This window comes from Taudactylus pleione, unplaced genomic scaffold (assembly GCF_031769625.1).
Source record: "Taudactylus pleione unplaced genomic scaffold, aTauple2 ptg000377l, whole genome shotgun sequence".
Taxonomy (NCBI): Eukaryota; Metazoa; Chordata; class Amphibia; order Anura; family Myobatrachidae; genus Taudactylus; species Taudactylus pleione.
In genome coordinates this window covers 7408223-7427635 of record NW_028284778.1, presented here as the reverse complement: position 1 = coordinate 7427635, position 19413 = coordinate 7408223, and the positions used below count along the sequence as shown (strand labels likewise).

At 43.9% G+C, this 19413-nt stretch overlaps 1 protein-coding gene across 1 annotated transcript in view; it reads left to right on the top strand.

The window, feature by feature from the left end:
• LOC148508107 (uncharacterized) overlaps positions 1 to 15756 on the top strand; it is an 83591-nt gene extending 67835 nt beyond the window's left edge. Inside the window, exons 8-9 of the mRNA XM_088445220.1 lie at positions 9129 to 10958; positions 14975 to 15756. Coding sequence (XP_088301346.1) covers positions 9129 to 9884 — 756 coding nt within the window. The 3' untranslated portion in view covers positions 9885 to 10958; positions 14975 to 15756. The remainder of the gene's footprint in view (positions 1 to 9128; positions 10959 to 14974) is intronic.
• The last annotated feature ends 3657 nt before the right edge of the window (positions 15757 to 19413 follow it).

Genomic DNA, 19413 nt, shown 5'->3' with positions numbered 1-19413 from the left:
TCCTAGGTGAAGAATACCCAGAGAGGGATGCAGGAAGGACTTTTTCCCCATTGATTAAACGTCTGCACCCTGAAGAAGCCACAGTCAACCTGACCCGGCTGTAAAGTACCCCGGTGATCCTGCTAAGAGCAGGAGGCCATCCAGGTACAGGAGCATTGGGATATACTGAACAGAAGAACTGTCAGAACATCCAAAACGCTGGTAAACCCCCGTGGGGCTGAGAACAGTCCCAACAGGCAGAGCCCGAAAAACCGTAAGTGCTGTGATACAGCAAACCTCAGTCCATGCTGAGGCAAGGTCTCTGTAAGTACCCGTATGCACGCGTCCTGTATATCCAGTGATACCATAAACCATAAAGTCCCCAGGTTCCAAACATAGTATGATGGAGCATAGGGATTGCCTCCTGAGCCCAGGTAGCTTTAGGAACTGGTTCAGGGAATTGAGACAGAGAATAGGCCAAAGAGGACCATTCAGCCACTGCACCAGAAAGAAAGCGGAACAACCAGTCCCTCGCTGAGAAAGTGGGGATGGCCCAATTAGCTCCGCTTACCGCAACAACTGTATAGCTTTCTGGATTCGTAAGGCCCTGTTTGGGTCCGAATAAGGGCCTGCGTACCATCACATGGAAATAGGCCGCCTGAGCAAAGAGAGGGCGTACCCTCCTACCCACGTAGCCGCGGCAACTAGACACTAGTACCGGGCGAACTTAGAAAATCGCCATCTCCCAGTGGTAGGCCTGTCTCGTCATGCTGATGATATATCCGTAGGTTCAGAAGCAGGATCGGCTGGCAGTCCAGGCCTGCTCGGTTGAAGAAACAGACCTTTAGGCTGACCCAGAGGACAAAAAGACTTAATAGACTTAGTCTGAGGCCCTGTAGTGGGCATAGCTGAAGGCGGGAAATTTGTACTGCCACTGTCAAGGTCAGGACCCAACAAGATCTACCCTATAGATGGTATCTGCACCTCTGCATTCTCAGAGCGCAGCCATAGGGTATTACGGAGGATACCGTCGCAGCCGGAACTCTGAAAGTTAGGAGACTGGTATCCAATATAGGCATGTCCACCTATGACAACTGCATATATTACGTGAGCGACCAAATACATTTGAACCCCAGACGTGTTGGTGGGGAAAAAACATTACAAATGCATCAGCTCAGTATGCAATAGTATTAACCAACCATGCTATAGCCATGGTAGGATGGGCAACAACCCCTGAAAGCGAGTATACTGATTTCAGGCAGAGTTACCACCTACGGATCAGAAGAATCCGACCACGCAGGAATGGGATGCGTAGTAACGTCTGTAATCCGACGAGTAACACGCCCATCCACCCCATGAGGGGCTCGTGATGACCCTCAGGGAATTTGGGACAGGAGGCCAAACACTGTTGTAATACCTCATAACTGGCAACAGCCAGAGTCCCGCCATGCGATCCCCCCGCTAGTCAGCAACAGGGAACCAGAAGGCACGTAATACTGAGGGTGTATGATACAGGTGCAGGCCAACATTCACTCTAACCAGAATGGACCTGCCACCAGCCCTAAAGCAGGGATAATAATACTTGAAATAGGCTTCCCCCCGTGTAAGAGGGAAAGAGCCCAAAACAGTATCCAGTTCACGGCAGAGCCAACTGGGAAGTAACCACATTGCGTCAACCACGCCAATTTGCGTTTCGTAGAAAAACGACATCCACCCAGGGTGGCTGTTGTGGTAATCCCTGCAAGGGGCATGACAGACTATTGTGACACCAGGGAGAATTCATATACTCGAAAACCCCCTGCAGGGAGCGATAGTCTGTGTCACAGGGGAAGAGTGCAAGAAACTGCGAGATACCCCGAGATGAAAAAGGGCAGTATGGTGAAGTAACCCCAAGTGAGGTACAACAATGGGGCCCGCCCGGCGATCCACAATTAAGAGGATCCCGGGAAAACAAACCGCCCAAGGGGGTCGTGAAAGGGGCCGGCACCCGATGACGCCACATACAGAACCCTTTAAGAGTTAAATCCTCCGCACTAACACCTGCAGCACGTCTTGCAGGATAGTAAAAATGGGTACAGTATAACGCTCTATCTCCTGGTCAGACATATCTGACCAAGCCTTGCGATCAAGCAGCGCTATACTGGTCCTGACTGATACTAAAAATTAGCTGCAGGAACCCATTTTCAGCGTATGCAACACACAGTTCCACTCAAAATATGGCAACGTGCAGCACGCAACCGTATGTGACAAACCTCACAAATATTAACAAGTATATAAATGTGAGGTCTCAGAACCACCCCAAGTACAGCTGTATTAGGGCAGATAAGGAAAAGGGATAGATATACACTGACAGGTGAGAGAATAAAGTACAGACAGTCAGCACTAGCATAAGTCACATACAATGCAGATATACACATATATACATAAACATGCCATATAATATACTGCACTATTACACTGCAGGCAATTTACCCAGATTCAGTGTCTGGGAAGGCTACAGCGCTGTGTACACTGACCTGATGGTGAGGTACGCAGGAGGACTGGACTCTCCAGAGATTTCTGCTGCACCACAAGAAAATGGCAGCTGGAGACCTCAGAAGAAGCGTGGCCCGCGGAGGAAGCAGCTCAGCAACGCCAGACTATAGATACTGAAAGGCGCGCTGAGCTGAGGGGAGGAGCCGCTGTAACAGGGAAGGCTGCCTCCCCTGGCCGGCTATTAACCCCCGGGACGCCGGCTCCCTGCACCGAACACTAAGTCCCTGGTGGTCTAGTGGACACACGGGGTATGGGGAGCCCGCCGCCACTGCTGGCGCCTTCGGTCTGTCCCCAGAGACCGGAGGCACAGGACTGCATTTCAAATGCGCGGATCACCGCGAGCGTTGACCCGCGCCTTACCTGCTCCCCGTGGATCCGGCAGCAGTCCTGGGCGCCCGCAGAGTCCGGGGCTAGTACAGACTCTGGGGTCCCGCTGAGATCCCCAGATCTGTACTTGCGTCTCAGCGCCAGCGGGGTGACGGAGCGGCAGCTTAGACGTCCCATGGACAGTCTGACGCTGCCGCTCTGAAGAATCCAAAGTAAAAATAAAAAAACTTTGGCCTTTAGAAAAAATAAAGCTATGGGGCTGCTAATCAGCTCCCCACTGCACTAAACGGTGACCCGACTCCGGCCGGGCACCAACTTAAACTGAGGTGCCTCTGGCTTGGGGGTGGGGTTATAGGGAGAGTGGACCCAAGTGCATCCTGGGAGCTAAAAGCTTTAACTGCGTGGTGCCCGGATTTGGTTCCCAACCTATACCCCCAAGGTCAACCCTGTGGACCCCCTATGGACCCTGAAGTAGAAATAAAACATAACTTCCATACCTATATGTCATTTCATATGGCATCCCGATGTATATGTAATATGCCCTGTAAGAAAGTATTTACCGCTGAAATCAGAGCCAACTTTCCTAAATGCATTGGTGGGAAAATTAACACTGGATGAAACCTCCAAGGGACAACCATCACATCTCTTAGGAAGGCTGATGGAACCTTACTCTGCAACAACACCTGACCATTTTGTTGTTGAACCGAGAAACCAGTAAATCTATTTCTGGCTGACCCCATATCTTAAGCCAGACACTTATGAATGTATTTTGGTATCCTTGTTGAAAAGTACCTTTTTGATGGAGGACCTGACAGGCTGAGGATGTAACCTCTTTCTGTTATTCCTGTCTGAAGAGGATCTTCTAGAATGATAGAAGACTGGTACCCACAACAGACACTTCAGGGTGTATGCCCTTCCTGTCATGCTGACTTATCCTGGAGCCTAGGTACTAGTTTTCCTCCCTACCCGTCCTGACAATGTGAAAATGAAGGAAATAACACTGATCTTTTCTTTTAATATCTTGGTACTAAATAAATCATCAGATAGCGTCTCCTGATTTTCAATATCTGTAAAGGTAAAGACCTGAAATACTGCTTTAACCAGTTCATCCACCTGTTCCTTTTTCCTGTCAAGGATTCTGAATATTTAAAATCAGAATCTTCCTGATGATCTTCCTCTTCCGAGGAATCATCAGACTCAGAAAACCCAGACAAGTGTTACATAATGTGACACTTAGACATTATTGGCCCAGCTCAAGACAACAATTTTTCTAGCGAAGAGGACTCAAAGCAGTTCTCTCCATTGCCTTGGCCCAAGATGGCACATCTGAGTTCCCTAAGGTCCCGGACCTTCCCCAAAGAAAAACCCTATGCCCTTGTACCACCTTTGCCCATCTTGAATAAAACCAACTGAGTATGAGCTACTCAATTACTCTAGCTGGACATGAAATTCAACAGTTTGAATTTAATAGAAGCTATGGAAAGAGCCAAAGACCTAGCCCAAGTTGGTTCTTCCCCAGGGCCATCGGGGACCTCCACAGCCAGTCGCAGATCACGGGCGTCCGTGGAAGCAGCAAAGCCAGCATGCGTGTCCCCGCCATGTAGTTTAGTCTGATAAAGAGTACAAAAAGGAACTACATTTCCTTCCACCAGGTTTTGCCTTGGAAGTTCTTTTCAGATATAGTAATATATATAGAAAACACAAAAGGTATCATAAAACACAATATTATACTAAGTAATTGCACAGCGTACATACAGAGAAAACACAATAAATATCTGCATAGCAAGAATAAGACCTGTCAGATACTTATCTCAGACTTCCATCCATAGGTAATTAGATATAGATCTATAGCCACCGGCGCAAAAAATGGAGTATGATAAAAAATCCTAATGATATCACTATGGATGTTTCAACGCAGCTATTGTGGTAGCAACCCAAAAGCAACACAAAAACAAAGAAATCAACAGCGCTGTGAAAACACCTAAATTCAAATCTATAATGTAGATGAATATTTTAAAACCACAATAGTATTCAAACTATACCAGATTATTGTATAATATAAATCATGTGACGATAAATAATTTTATAATAAAAAAAACAATACACTGATAAAAACAAATAAATGACCAATGTAACATTGGCCAATGTAACATACAATAATATAAATACACCTTGTGTCCGATATTTTTTTAATAAAAATAGCCAATGTGACACACTGCAATCAATCATTTGTCAAAAATCACAGCAATAAATTTGTGACAACTGGGACTTTTTGGTGTTGAATAGAATATATATGCTTATAAATTTTTATATATAATATATAATAAGTCTCCTTTTTAAACAAGCATGGAGGCTGCGGTAGGTAGCGTTCACAGGGAAAGAATGTAGCTACTCATAAATGCTAAAGCAAATATGACGGTTTATGAATTCCAAGGACAACAATGGAGCAGTTTTTAGGTTGTTGTATCCGGATATGATAAAAAGTCATTCAATGGTCCTTAGGTCAATTCAGGCTAAATGTAGCAAATGGCCGTTAGAATTGGAGTAGCAGAAATGCATCAGAAAATCCTACATAGGGCATATTTTACACCAAAATTGAAGTTCCTCATTGGTGAGGCTTCCACTTCCAACTGCTATAAGTGTGGAACCCCAGAGGCTAATATTATACACTGTCTATGGGCCTGCCCTCAGGTGCAAGCATTGTGGATGAATCTTCAAAGTTATATCAATAATACACTTAAGATTGAGTTTGTAGTCACTAAAACTTGGGCTTTTTGGGATATTCATCCCCAGGATACTGTCCATGGCCCCTCCAAAGGTAATCGTGTATTACTTGCAAAATTGGCAGCAGCCACTAAAAAGACAATTTTATCTCAATGGATCTCATCAGATCCGATATCTATAACACTATTACACCCTAGAATTTCCTTTTTATTTTTAATGGACTGGTCTGAGGCATCAATGCATAAAGAAAAGCGGGTTAAAAGGTTCTTTGACACATGGCTCCCATACATACACAATCTATCCCCAGTAATGAAAGAAAATTTGAGGAAATGTTTTCAACTGACTTCTTGGTATAACCTAGAGGTTCTTAGTAATAGCACTCCTCCCTTTTGAATTTCAGATTGATTTGAGGGTTGGATTGTATGTTCATTTTGGAATCTTCTAAGATATTGTCAAATATATTGACCCTGATGATGACATGATTTGATATATTTGTGATGTTCAAGTGTTTTATAACTGTTGACCATTCTATATTGTATAATTATATACAACCCAGATGTGTACTATTTATGTTACTTGCAAACCTATCAATAAAAATTGTTTAAAAAAAAAAAGAATTGGAGTAGCAAAGATCATACTCCACTGGCCATGTGATGCAGGTAATATAGATTTGTAATGTCCCGCAATGGTTGCAGTGTATATTCACTCACCGGTAAATCTCTACACTGTTCGGTGAAAAAACCTCACCTGTTTTCACAGACGGTGAGCTCAGGCTTGTAGCTCGGGCCTCACAGTGAGTGAAACACCAGGACGATTACCTGCAGGCTCAGTCCATCCCATGGCAACCACCTTCTCCTGATGCAGTATTACGGCTGAGGATCAGCTGTCGGATGACTTCTGCTATGCAGCCGTCTGTGATGTCTTACAGCTGCGTGCTTTCAGATTACAAATCACAGCGCTGTTGATTTCTTTCTTTCCGTCCATGGGTGCAGTCCCTGAGAGGAGCTTCCCAGCAATCACTTGACCCTCTTTCCAGGTAGTGGACTGTGCCATGTGCTGCATCTCTTTTGGCCTGCCTAATGTGTTAACCTTTTGGTCAAGGGTAGACCTTGGGTACATCTGCTGGCTACCCTAACCCTATCAGAGAAGAGCCTGTTTCCGTGGATCCAGCCACCCCTCTTTTTCACTAGACCGGGTTGGCATTGTCCACATTGGAATTCGTGCTGCTGGCTGATGACATCTGTATTAGCGAGCAGCTGACTTTACCATATAGTATGCTAGTATCTCCAGTGCTTCTCTCTCTCACTGTGATATGCCTGCTGTGCGGGGCTTCCTTGGAAGTACTACTTCAGTATGTCCCAGCTGCATATGTTAGAACTCCAGGGGGCTCTGTGTCTCAGTTCTCTGTCTTTTCTGTTGTGTGGATTACCTATGACAAATCATAGCTGTTTGATTAGCTTCAACTATGTGGACAAGAGGGGTGGTTCATTCATCATTCTGGCCTTATAAGTAATGTTTCAGTCTGCACACTATGTTCTGAGGTAATTCTGTATATGTTCCTATGTAAATGTCTATCTTCCAATGTTTCTGTTTTACCATGTATGTTCTGCCTGTCTGCATTCTCTGTCCCTTGTAATGTTTTTAGCAAACACACCACCTCTGTGGGTTGGTGGGATCTCCTGCCAGTCAGTGAACCTAGGACATGATAGGACACTTACTTAGACTGGAAATATAATAGTCATGCCCCCTCCTGCTGGATGGGATTTCTGGCTCGCCCATTAATAGTGGGATTTCATTGGCCATTGTTTTCTGATTAATATGGGTCTTGCTTCCGGACCCAGAACTGACCATGACCAAGCCTGAGGGCAAAACGATATAGTCGGACCAGGAACAAGGCTTCCCATTGTGCACACGGTGGAAGACACAAATACCAGATGGCTTTACCTGCAGCATCCATTAGAGATTTTCTTTTTTCCTGCACGCTCAACGGCAATGGTCTGCAGGAGCTAGACGTAGTCATCCAACAGCAGATTCAGCTTCACTCTCTGCTAGGATGTCTTCTATAGCACTCCTTTCTCTTCTACACGGACTTTGAAGCAAGAGCAAGGAAGTGTGATTTGTACGGTGGATGACCAAGCTCCTGGATGCGTTCATGGGCCAAAAATTTGGCACATGTAGGTAGGTGCATTGTCGTGATAGAGAAGAGCACCACAAGTGAGTTCTTGGACAGTGCCTGGAAATGGCTTCCAGAACTTGTGGCAGACATTGGTAGGCGTACCAGACCCCAGTGACAGTGCACTGCTACACGAGTGGGTACGGTAGCGACTTGACCCGTCTTGGCCACAAACACAGCCACCATCAAAACTAGATCCAGGAGGACTCATTGCCGCTGATGATCTCCCAAGCAGTGTTTGTGTGAGTCATCAAACCAGACCAGTATCTTGCTTCTCCAAGTCACCTGAGCATCCTTCTGCACTTGAGCCAGCTAATGTGGCACCCAAAACCTTACTTGCAGAAACCTTGCTCATACCAAGCTTTACATGGAGTATCGAGCTGATGGAACATAATGAGATGCCTATTTCTTTCTCTAACTAGGCCATGGTCACCCTGGCGTCCACCTCAACTATGGCCCTCACGAAAGCAATGTTTTCCTCCATGGTGACAGACACAGGTCAGCTGCAGTGCTTCTTGTCTTTCAAGGACCATCTCCAATGCCGAAATTCTGCAAACCACTCAAACACAGTGGTCCAGGATGGTGCTTCCTGCTCAAAAGCAGCTTGTAACTGGTCAAATTCTCCTGCTGTTGCAGATTACTCTTGTAGTTGTAGAAGATCATGGTTCTCCAGTGGCCTCTGTTGAGCTCCATAAGGAATTTGTAAAGGAGGTGAACATGCTGACTACTTCGGTGTGCAGTGCTGCTTATATACCTTTATAATTGCATAATAACTTTAACCAGAGATTACAGTTCACAACCAGAAAGTTTGTGTCTACTCTATGCACTGCACATCTGGAATGTTATTGCACCCCCTCACATGCTTTGTATTGAAAGCATTGCAAATTATTAAAATATACTACACAATTTATGCTATATGTATAACAATTTAATGTCAGATATGGAGTTATACATTTTATATCTTGAATTTACCCATTTCAAGGACATTTGGAGATTTTTCACTATAATCTTTATTGATCAAAATAAACATGTTATAGGGATATAATCATATTTACATATATTTACTTTATTCCCAGCAGATGGAGGTAACAGCAGGAGTATCTTGGAAGAATATCACATTTTATCAACAGGCTATAAAAAAGAAGATAACTTAACACAGGATTCTTCAGGAGAAAATCCTATTACCCAAATAATACATCCAGTACCTCACAGTGCAGATATATCATCTGATCCCTCTAACCATGAGGACTGTTCTCTTGATAAATCAGATACTGTTATACATAGTGCAGCTTTTAGCATAGCCGCAATCTCTCCCTGTTCTATACATGGCAAAAGTTTTACACAAGACTCAAAGCTTATTACCCATCAGTCAGCTAAGGCCAGTGTGAAGCCATTTCCATGTTCTGAGTGTGGGAAATGTTTTACACAGAAATCAACTCTTGTTAGACACCAGAGAAGTCACACAGGTGAGAAATCATTTCCATGCTCTGAGTGTGGGAAATGTTATACATATAAATCAGATCTTGTTAGACATCAGAGAAGTCACACAGGCGAGAAATCATTTCCATGCTCTGAGTGTGGGAAATGTTTTACACGGAAATCTTTTCTAGTAACACATCAGAGAAGTCACACAGGTGAGAAACCATTTCCATGTTTCCACTGTGGGAAATTGTTTACATATAAATCAGATCTTGTTAGACATAAGAGAAGTCACACAGGTGAGAAGCCATTTCCATGCTCTGAGTGTGGGAAATGTTTTACACGGAAATCTTTCCTAGTTACACATCAAAGAAGTCACACAGGTGAGAAACCATTTCCATGTTCTGAGTGTGGGACATGTTATACACAGAAAGCAGATCTTGTTAGACATCAGAGAAGTCACACAGGTGAGAGACCATTTCCATGCTCTCAGTGTGGGAAATGTTATACATATAAATCAGATCTTATTAGACATCAGAGAAGTCACACAGGTGAGAAGCCATTTCCATGCTCTGAGTGTGGGAAATGTTTTACACGGAAATCTTTTCTAGTTACACATCAGAGAAGTCACACAGGTGAGAAACCATTTTCATGCTCCCAATGTGGGAAATGTTTTACATATAAATCAGATTTTGTTAGACATCAGAGAAGTCACACAGGTGAGTAATCATTTCCATGCTCTGTGTGGGAAATGTTATACATATAAATCAGATCTTGTTACACATCAGAGAAGTCACACAGGTGAGAGGCCATTTCCATTTCCATGCTCTGAGTGTGGGAAATGTTTTGCACAGAAATCAGATCTTGTTTCACATACAATACATCACACAGATAAGCTCTTCTCAATTTTGATAGTTGGAAATGACAAAAATCAAATCTTGTTAAACCATCCTTATTTACACTGGAGAAACTTTAACAAGTGAAAATGTATTTCTAAAAAAATCAAAATCTAAGGGAGGGTACACACCTGAACGATTTTTAATCGTTCCGATTTCATATCCAATTTCCTGTGAAGGCAGAACTTCCTAAATTTAGTGTACACACTGACCAATTTAGCATACAATTTGGTGAATCGTCAAATCGTATGCGATTCATCTTTGCTACCATACACACTAGAACAACCGTCCATAGGATCCCCTGGAAATTAGAATAATGGGCTGTACAGTGGGCCGTGCTATGAAAAAGGAAAAACGCCATTTTAGCTATGCAGTATTGCTCTGTATTTGCTGAGGTTAGGTTATCCTGCTGAAGCTCTTCTTACTGCTCTACTTTGTTCTAGAAAGTGTTTTTTGTTTTTGCTTACAAAGTATGGATAGTTATTGCTATCAAGCTGTGGCTGCTTATGCTGTCATTGTGGCATCACTTCCTGATATCCAGAAGGCTCGCAAGAGGTGGAGAGGGCCTGCTGGACCAAAGAGTGGCTGCTGCAGAGAGACTCCATGTCTTATATGCCCTTGCTCTCCAAGATTCGGGAGAACAATCCCGATGACTTCTGGAATTTTATGAGGATGGATGATGACACCTTTGATGAGCTGCTTGCTATGGTGACTCCATATATTAAGAAGCAAGACACCAAGTTCCGCAAGGCCATCACTGCTGTAGAGAGACTGGTGGGAACCCTACGTTTCCAGGCTACTGGCAGATCTAAAGTTTGGATCTCATCTCTCCGAAGGCTTTAGGGATTATCATCCCAGAGACGTGTAAAGCCATCATACATGTGCTGAAACAGCAATACCTCAAGGTAAGTAAAAATAAGGACCAAGTTTTTTTGTTTTTCATACATTTATTTCAAACTCTGCAATCTGTGTAACAATGCAGCATATATTAACCATTGCACTACCAGTGCTCCGCATTTTGGATTTTTGTCAAATTCAAATAAAGGATATTATGTCCAACATAGTATAAACATACATATATTTCCAATACCCAAAGTCGTTAAAAATTAAAGCACTATAACAGGGCTCAACAAATCCTAGGCGCCATGGCGAGTAAGATTTTAGTCCTGGCAACCGGGAATTCCAAGCCCCCCCCTCCCCCATCCCAACCGCGGCCGCAGGGAAGCTCCATCTGCCAAGCGCCCGCTGGTAATGACGTCTCTCCCATAGCAACGAGCGGCGGCAGCCGGAATTCACTCCCGAGCTCCGGCGTCCGACTCCCCCCACGGGCACTATGGGAGAGACGTCATCCCCTTGGTTCCGAAGAGTGGCAGACAGCAGCGGACACAGGATCGTGGCCTTAGGCAAGTATTCTGTTCGGTTTTTTCTAGTGTGTGTACGCGGCACACTTAGAGGGGGCTTAGTACTGGAGACACTATTAGAGGGGCTTAGTACTGGGGGCACTATTGCAGGGGTTTACTACTGGGGGCACTATTAGCGGGGGCTTACCACTGGGGGCACTATTACAAGGGGCTTACTACAGGGGGCTTACTACAGAGGGCACTATTACAGGGTGCACTATTTCATGGGGCTTACTACTGGAGGCACTATTACAGGGGGCTTAGTATTGGGGGCACTATTACAAGGGGCTTACTACTGGGGGCACTATTTTAAGGGGCTTTCTACAGGGGGCACTATTACAAGGGGCTTTCTACAGGGGGCATTATTTCAAGGGGCTTACTACTGGAGGCACTATTTTAAGGGGCTTACTACTGGAGGCACTATTTTAAGGGGCTTACTACTGGAGGCACTATTTTAAGGGGCTTACTACTGGGGACACTATTACAGGGGGCTTACCTCTAGGGACACTTACAGGGGGCACTATTACAAGGGGCTAACTATTGGGGGCACTATTACAAGGGGCACTATTACAGGTGTATTACTACTGGGGTCACTTTTACAAGGGGCTTACTACTGGGGGCACTTTTACAAGGGGCTTACTACTAGGGACATTATTACAGGGAGCTTACTACTAGGGGCACTATTACAGGGGGCTTACTACTGGGGACACTATTACAGGGGGCTTACTACTAGGTTGAGGGGCACTGAAAGGGCATGTTTGGTGATCTATACAAGCTTTCATATATTTTGGTAATGGACGATGGTCTGACTCCTAAACTTTTAAGATGGCTCCTAGATTTTACAAAAATTTGTCGAGCCCTGCACTATTAAAAAGTTGACTGCCTGTGCACAACAATTGGAAAGGAAAAAATTTACTGAAACAGGATTTGCTCCTACATAGTATAAACATAACAGTATTTCTGGAAAAACATCATGGGGCTATAAAGATGAAAGAAAATCACATATGCTGAAATTTGGACTGACCATGATTGTCATCCTGTGAGCCATATAGCATATCACTATAAATAGTGGAATGTATGGGAGTAGAGGCCCAATGTGTACTGCTGCTCTCTCCACCATAATTGTGGTGTGGCTGGAAGATGTGTTTGGGGGGATGTGATTGTGGCTGAGGCGATAGTGGCATAAATCTATGCTCAGGCCTTGTTTGTAGGTTTGAATTTTGCGATAACTGACCAGCTGACCCGATCCTATAAACATCAAAAATAATGCACTCAGCGTGGGAACGTTGATCATCTGTCATGCGACGCATTTTAAAGGCCATTGTTCCAAAAGCATCCCACTTGTCAGGGGGCTTTTGTGGAACATTTTTTGCTGCTGTCAGCACTTAACATGTTAGCTGCATGTTGTTGTGTTGCTGTGAATTTTCAACCTGAGCAACCCTCTTTCATTGGAGTGGTGGTATAGGCTCCACCCAGTGGCGTAAGTTCATGCCAGGCGCCCGGAGGCAAAATAGATGGTAGTGCCCCCCTCACCCTGTAGGCTCCTGCTTGCTCCAGACCTAGCCATGTGTCTCTAGCTCCAGCTAGCCCCCAGTGTCTCTCCAGTCAGCTCTGTCTTTCCTGCCAGCCTCCCTTTCTCTTCAGCCAGTCCACACTGTCACCAACCAGCCCCCTATCTCTGTTACTTCCGCCAGCACCCACTGTCTCACCTGCCAATGCCCCTCCCTGTCTCTTCAGCTAGCCCCCACTGTCTCTCCTTCCAGCCCCGTCTCTCCAGCCAGTGCCCCTAGTGTCTCTTAGCCAGCCTCCCTCTATAGCTCGTCAACCCCCATTGCCAGCCCCCCTCACTGTCTCTCCATGTAGCCACCACTGCCTCTCCTACCAGTTCCCCTCTGTTTCTACAGCCAGATCCCATTGTTTCTCCATCCAGTCACCGATGTCTCCAGCCAGCCCCCATTGTCTCTCCAGACAGCACCCATTGTGTCTCCAGCCAGCCCCAATTATTTCTGCAGCCAGCCGATTGTCACCTGCCAGCTCCCCTCTCTGTGTGTCTACAGCCAGCCCCCACTGTCTCTCCAGCCAGCCCCCGCATCCCTCCAATTCAACTTACCTTCTCCTTGGTCTTCAGACTGCATTTTTTTGCTCCTCTACATGCCGCACCTTCTCTGACTGCCGTGATGCATATCTAAAGGCACCACCAGCAGTTGGTTAAATAAAGTTTTTTTTTGTTTATTGCAACTTGCAGTAAACAAAAAACTTTATTGCACTGCCACCAGCCGCCAATGGTTGTGTCTGAAGAGGAGACAATGGCTCAACAGAACCCACAAATAGATCCACCTATAACCACTGGCAGCAGTTATAGATGGATTTATCTGTGTGCCCCTGCTGCCCCCGACAGCAGGCTCCACTGTGAGTTCCGCCACTGCTCAGTGCTGTGAGGCATAATGCTAACCATTACACCATCCATACTGCTGTCTTTAATTAATAAACTTAAATCAAGAAAAAAATAAAACCATATATCACACAATAGTTTGTTAATTAAAACCTACAATTAAATTAAAAAGTATATATTTTGGTAGATTATCTAATACTATTATTATTAGTATTAGACTACCATGCCCTTTAAATCTATCATGACAGAGTCAACAGTGTAAAAATGTCTTTATGATAGATCTGATTTTATATTAAAATATATATTTGCTTTATATATATATATATATATATATATATATATATATAAGCAATGTCTGGAGGTATATCTAATCTATCTTAATAACATTAGTACACAATCTTAAAACTATTTTGCTCTTTACATTTATCATGACAGAGTGATATATATAACTCTGTCTTCATAGGTGACCTGGAATATGGAAGCACATCCCCCCCCCCAGCAACTTCCCATTCCCGATCCCTCCATACTGTAGGTCTTGCACTTACTTCGTTCAGCCATTGTCCTGCTTATAAGCTGCTCTTCCAACACCTGTCCACTCCAGGGTCCCTCTCCATACAGTGACAACTGCCGCGCTGTCCTCTCTTCATGCACGCTCATCCGCACTGTATCCCGTCCCGGCTCCTCTGTCAGGCTCAAATGCGGATGTCACATGACGTCCGCAGCTGAGCAGGGAGTCCAGTCACAGAGGAGGAGCGCCGCTGATGCTAGTCGGTGCTCCGCTCGGCAGCTCCAGTTCTCTGTGTTACAGGCAGCAGCAGGAAGAACAGTGAGTGACGGAACGGGGGACAATGGAGTAGGTGCCCCCTTCAGGCCTGGAGCCCAGTGGTAACTGACTCCATTGTCTCCGGCAGTTCCGCCACTGGCTCCACCGTTCTGACTGTGTCACTTTTTACATTGACGTTTGACACCCCACTTTCTTATGACAACTCCAAGGCATCCTCAGGTGGTTTCGACAAAGCAGATTGCTGGAAAGGAAAAATAAATATTACATGATTATTTGTTTACATATATATGGCATGAAATTGACTTGTAATAAAAAAAACAGTGATATCTATATTTTTAATTACAGTTACCCACAACTATGGAGGAGTGGAAAGCTGTCGGGGAAGAATTTGATGTTCGGTGGATTTCCCGAATTGTGGAGGAGCCATTGATGGCAAGCACATCAGAATAACACCGCCTCCCAACAGCTGTTCTTATTTTTATAACTATAAAGGCTTCTTTAGCATTGTACTGATGGCTGTTGTCAATGCTAATTTTCAGTATATTTATGTCGACATTGGTAAGAATGGGAATCTTCTGATAGTGGCTCCTTTCAGCAGACATCATTATATGAAAAACTGATGTCAAACACTTTAAACATACCGTCGGCTGAACAAAGTAAGCATGGATTACCGTTTGTGTTTTGTGGCTGATTAGGCATTCAGTCTCCACGAGAATGTTATGAAGCCATACCCCCAAAGGACACTTACCAGAGAGAGGCAAATTTATAATTATAGACTATCAAGAGCTTGATTCATTGTGGAGAGTGCTTTTGGGATTCTAAGCAATAAATTCCACAATTTCCATGGTCAAATTAATTTGAGGGTGGACAAGATAGACTGGGTTGTCATGGCATGCTGTGTGTTGCACAACCTACTACGCTCTAAAAGCCAACAGGAAAGGCCCAATAGAACATTTATGCCTGATCAAGTGGATCAACCAGAAGTGGAGGACAGGTGGACATCACTGGGTCTTTCAAGTCTGCAAACACTCAGTGTTCATGCACAGCAGACACGGGAGGACTACATGACATACTTCAATGGTGTTGGGGCTGTGCCCTGGCAAGAGGAGTTTATTAATTAAATATAAATGTACACCTTTTAATGGCAATTAAAATGTTTTCCCGTTGCGCTATTTGTTTACTTACCATCTCCATGCCGCTATTTTCTAAATCCTCTTCCTCGTCCCTTTCCATCAGGTCAATTGAGTTGAGCGATGTTCTTTGTTCCCATTGATCCAGGGTAAATTTCATCAAATTAAAATACCATAATGTAGGTATATAGATGTCATCAGTACCAGCCCCAGATCTTTTCGACGATAAACTTTTTTTGTGTTCTTTTAAGAAAACAGTTTTAAAATTTAGAATTTTCTGTTTAACCCATTTGGGATCTTCTTCACTATGGTACGGCTTGGAAATGGCTATCAATCTCTGAATAGCACTGGCTCGCTTCTCTTTATTACAGTACTCTTTGGACCGTATTTTCCAAAGGCATTCACTGTCACCATACCCTTGTATCATTTCTTTTACAAAATCAGCATCTTTCTCCAAAGGCATTTGCACCTTGAAAAAAGTGGAATAAAAAATGTTAAACTACACAAACCCAGGGCACAAACACACATGCATCACACACACACATGCATCACACACATGCAGGCACATGCATGTATCACACACACATGCAGACGCATGTATCACACACATTCATCACACACATGCATGTATCACACACATGCAGACACATGCATGTATCACTCACACACACATGCAGACGCATGTATCACACACATTTATCACACACATGCATGTATCACACACACACATGCATGTATCACACACATGCATCACTCACATGCAGACACATGCATGTATCACTCACACACTCATGCAGACACACATACATACAAACACCCACACACAGACCCACGCTCACATGCACATACATGCATCAATCACACATGCAGACACACATACATACAAACACCCACACACAGACCCACGCTCACATGCACATACATGCATCAATCACACATGCAGACACACACATACCAATTGTATTAGGAGCTGCAGCGGCTGCACAATAACTGAAATCGCATCTTCAGGCCTCCAGGGAGTGGACACCATGCTGGGGAAGCAGAGAATTGTGGGAGGAAATGGGAGTGGCTACATGAAGACGTCAACACTGCCCAAATTGGACAACAAATCATATGGTCGTGTGGTTGCCCGTACACACTGTGCGATTGGCACCTTATCATATGCGTTATCTTATGATTGTGCAGCACAGACAATCTTAAGATGTCGCATACGACCAGCAGGAGCGCGCAATTGTGCGTACACACTATGCGATATACACGATTCATCGTGCCAGTAAGCAAAATCGTGCTGATATCATCCTGGTGTGTATCCACCCTTAGCGTAGTATTTCTCCTGAACCGGGTACTTCAGGTTGAAAGGTCATAGCCCTGTATTACTGTCATCATTGTATTGTGTTGCTTTTCTTGCTGTTATATATTTTGTAAGATAATATGCACTCAGTGAGATGATGGGAAGGAAAGTTACCTTGCAGTGTGTATAGCAGTATATGTATGGAGAGTTACTCTGCAGCATGTATAGCAGTATATGTATGGAGAGTTACTCTGCAGTGTGTATAGCAGTATATGTATAGAGAGTTACCTTGCAGTGTGTATAGCAGTATATGTATGGAGAGTTACTCTGCAGTGTGTATAGCAGTATATGTATGGAGAGTTACTCTGCAGTGTGTATAGCAGTATATGTATGGAGAGTTACCTTGCAGTGTGTATAGCAGTATATGTATGGAGAGTTACTCTGCAGTGTGTATAGCAGTATATGTATGGAGAGTTACCTTGCAGTGTGTATAGCTGTATATGTATGGAGAGTTACCCTGCAGCATGTATAGCAGTATATGTATGGAGAGTTACCCTGCAGCATGTATAGCAGTATATGTATGGAGAGTTACTCTGCAGTGTGTATAGCAGTATATGTATGGAGAGTTACCTTGCAGTGTGTATAGCAGTATATGTATGGAGAGTTACCCTGCAGCATGTATAGCAGTATATGTATGGAGAGTTACTCTGCAGTGTGTATAGCAGTATATGTATGGAGAGTTACTCTGCAGCGTGTGTATAGCAGTATATGTATGGAGAGTTACCCTGCAGTGTGTATAGCAGTATATGTATGGAGAGTTACCCTGCAGCATGTATAGCAGTATATGTATGGAGAGTTACTCTGCAGTGTGTATAGCAGTATATGTATGGAGAGTTACTCTGCAGCGTGTGTATAGCAGTATATGTATGGAGAGTTACCCTGCAGTGTGTATAGCAGTATATGTATGGAGAGTTACCCTGCAGCATGTATAGCAGTATATGTATGGAGAGTTACTCTGCAGTGTGTATAGCAGTATATGTATGGAGAGTTACTCTGCAGTGTGTATAGCACTATATGTATGAGAGTTACCCTGCAGTGTGTATAGCAGTGTATGTATGGAGAGTTACCCTGCAGCATGTATAGCAGTATATGTATGGAGATTTACTCTGCAGTGTGTATAGCAGTATATGTATATGAGAGTTACCCTGCAGTGTGTATAGCGGTATATGTATTGAGAGTTACCCTGCAGCATGTAGAGCAGTATATGTATGGATAGTTATTCTGCAGTGTGTATAGCAGTATATGTATGGAGAGTTACTCTGCAGTGTGTGTATAGCAGTATATGTATGGAGAGTTACCCTGCAGTGTGTATAGCAGTATATGTATGGAGAGTTACCCTGCAGCATGTATAGCAGTATATGTATGGAGATTTACTCTGCAGTGTGTATAGCAGTATATGTATATGAGAGTTACCCTGCAGTGTGTATAGCGGTATATGTATGGAGAGTTACCCTGCAGCATGTATAGCGGTATATGTATGGAGAGTTACTCTGCAGTGTGTATAGCGGTATATGTATGGAGAGTTACCCTGCAGCGTGTATAGCAGTATATGTATGGAGAGTTACTCTGCAGTGTGTATAGCAGTATATGTATGGAGAGTTACCCTGCAGCATGTATAGCGGTATATGTATGGCGAGTTACTCTGCAGTGTGTATAGCAGTATATGTATGGAGAGTTACCCTGCAGTGTGTATAGCAGTATATGTATATGAGAGTTACCCTGCAGCGTGTATAGCTGTATATGTATGGAGAGTTACTCTGCAGTGTGTATAGCAGTATATGTATGGAGAGTTACTCTGCAGTGTGTATAGCAGTATATGTATGGAGAGTTACTCTGCAGTGTGTATAGCAGTATATGTATGGAGAGTTACCCTGTAGTGTGTATAGTAGTATATGTATATGAGAGTTACCCTGTAGTGTGTATAGCAGTATATGTATGGAGAGTTACTCTGCAGGGTGTATAGCAGTATATGTATGGAGAGTTACTCTGCAGTGTGTATAGCAGTATATGTATGGAGAGTTACCCTGTAGTGTGTATAGCAGTATATGTATGGAGAGTTACCCTGCAGTGTGTATAGCAGTATATGTATGGAGAGTTACCCTGTAGTGTGTATAGTAGTATATGTATATGAGAGTTACCCTGTAGTGTGTATAGCAGTATATGTATGGAGAGTTACTCTGCAGGGTGTATAGCAGTATATGTATGGAAAGTTACCCTGCAGTGTGTATAGCAGTATTTCTACTTCAGGGTCCATAGGGTATCCACAGGATACCTTGGGGTATAGGTGATGGCGGCAGACATCC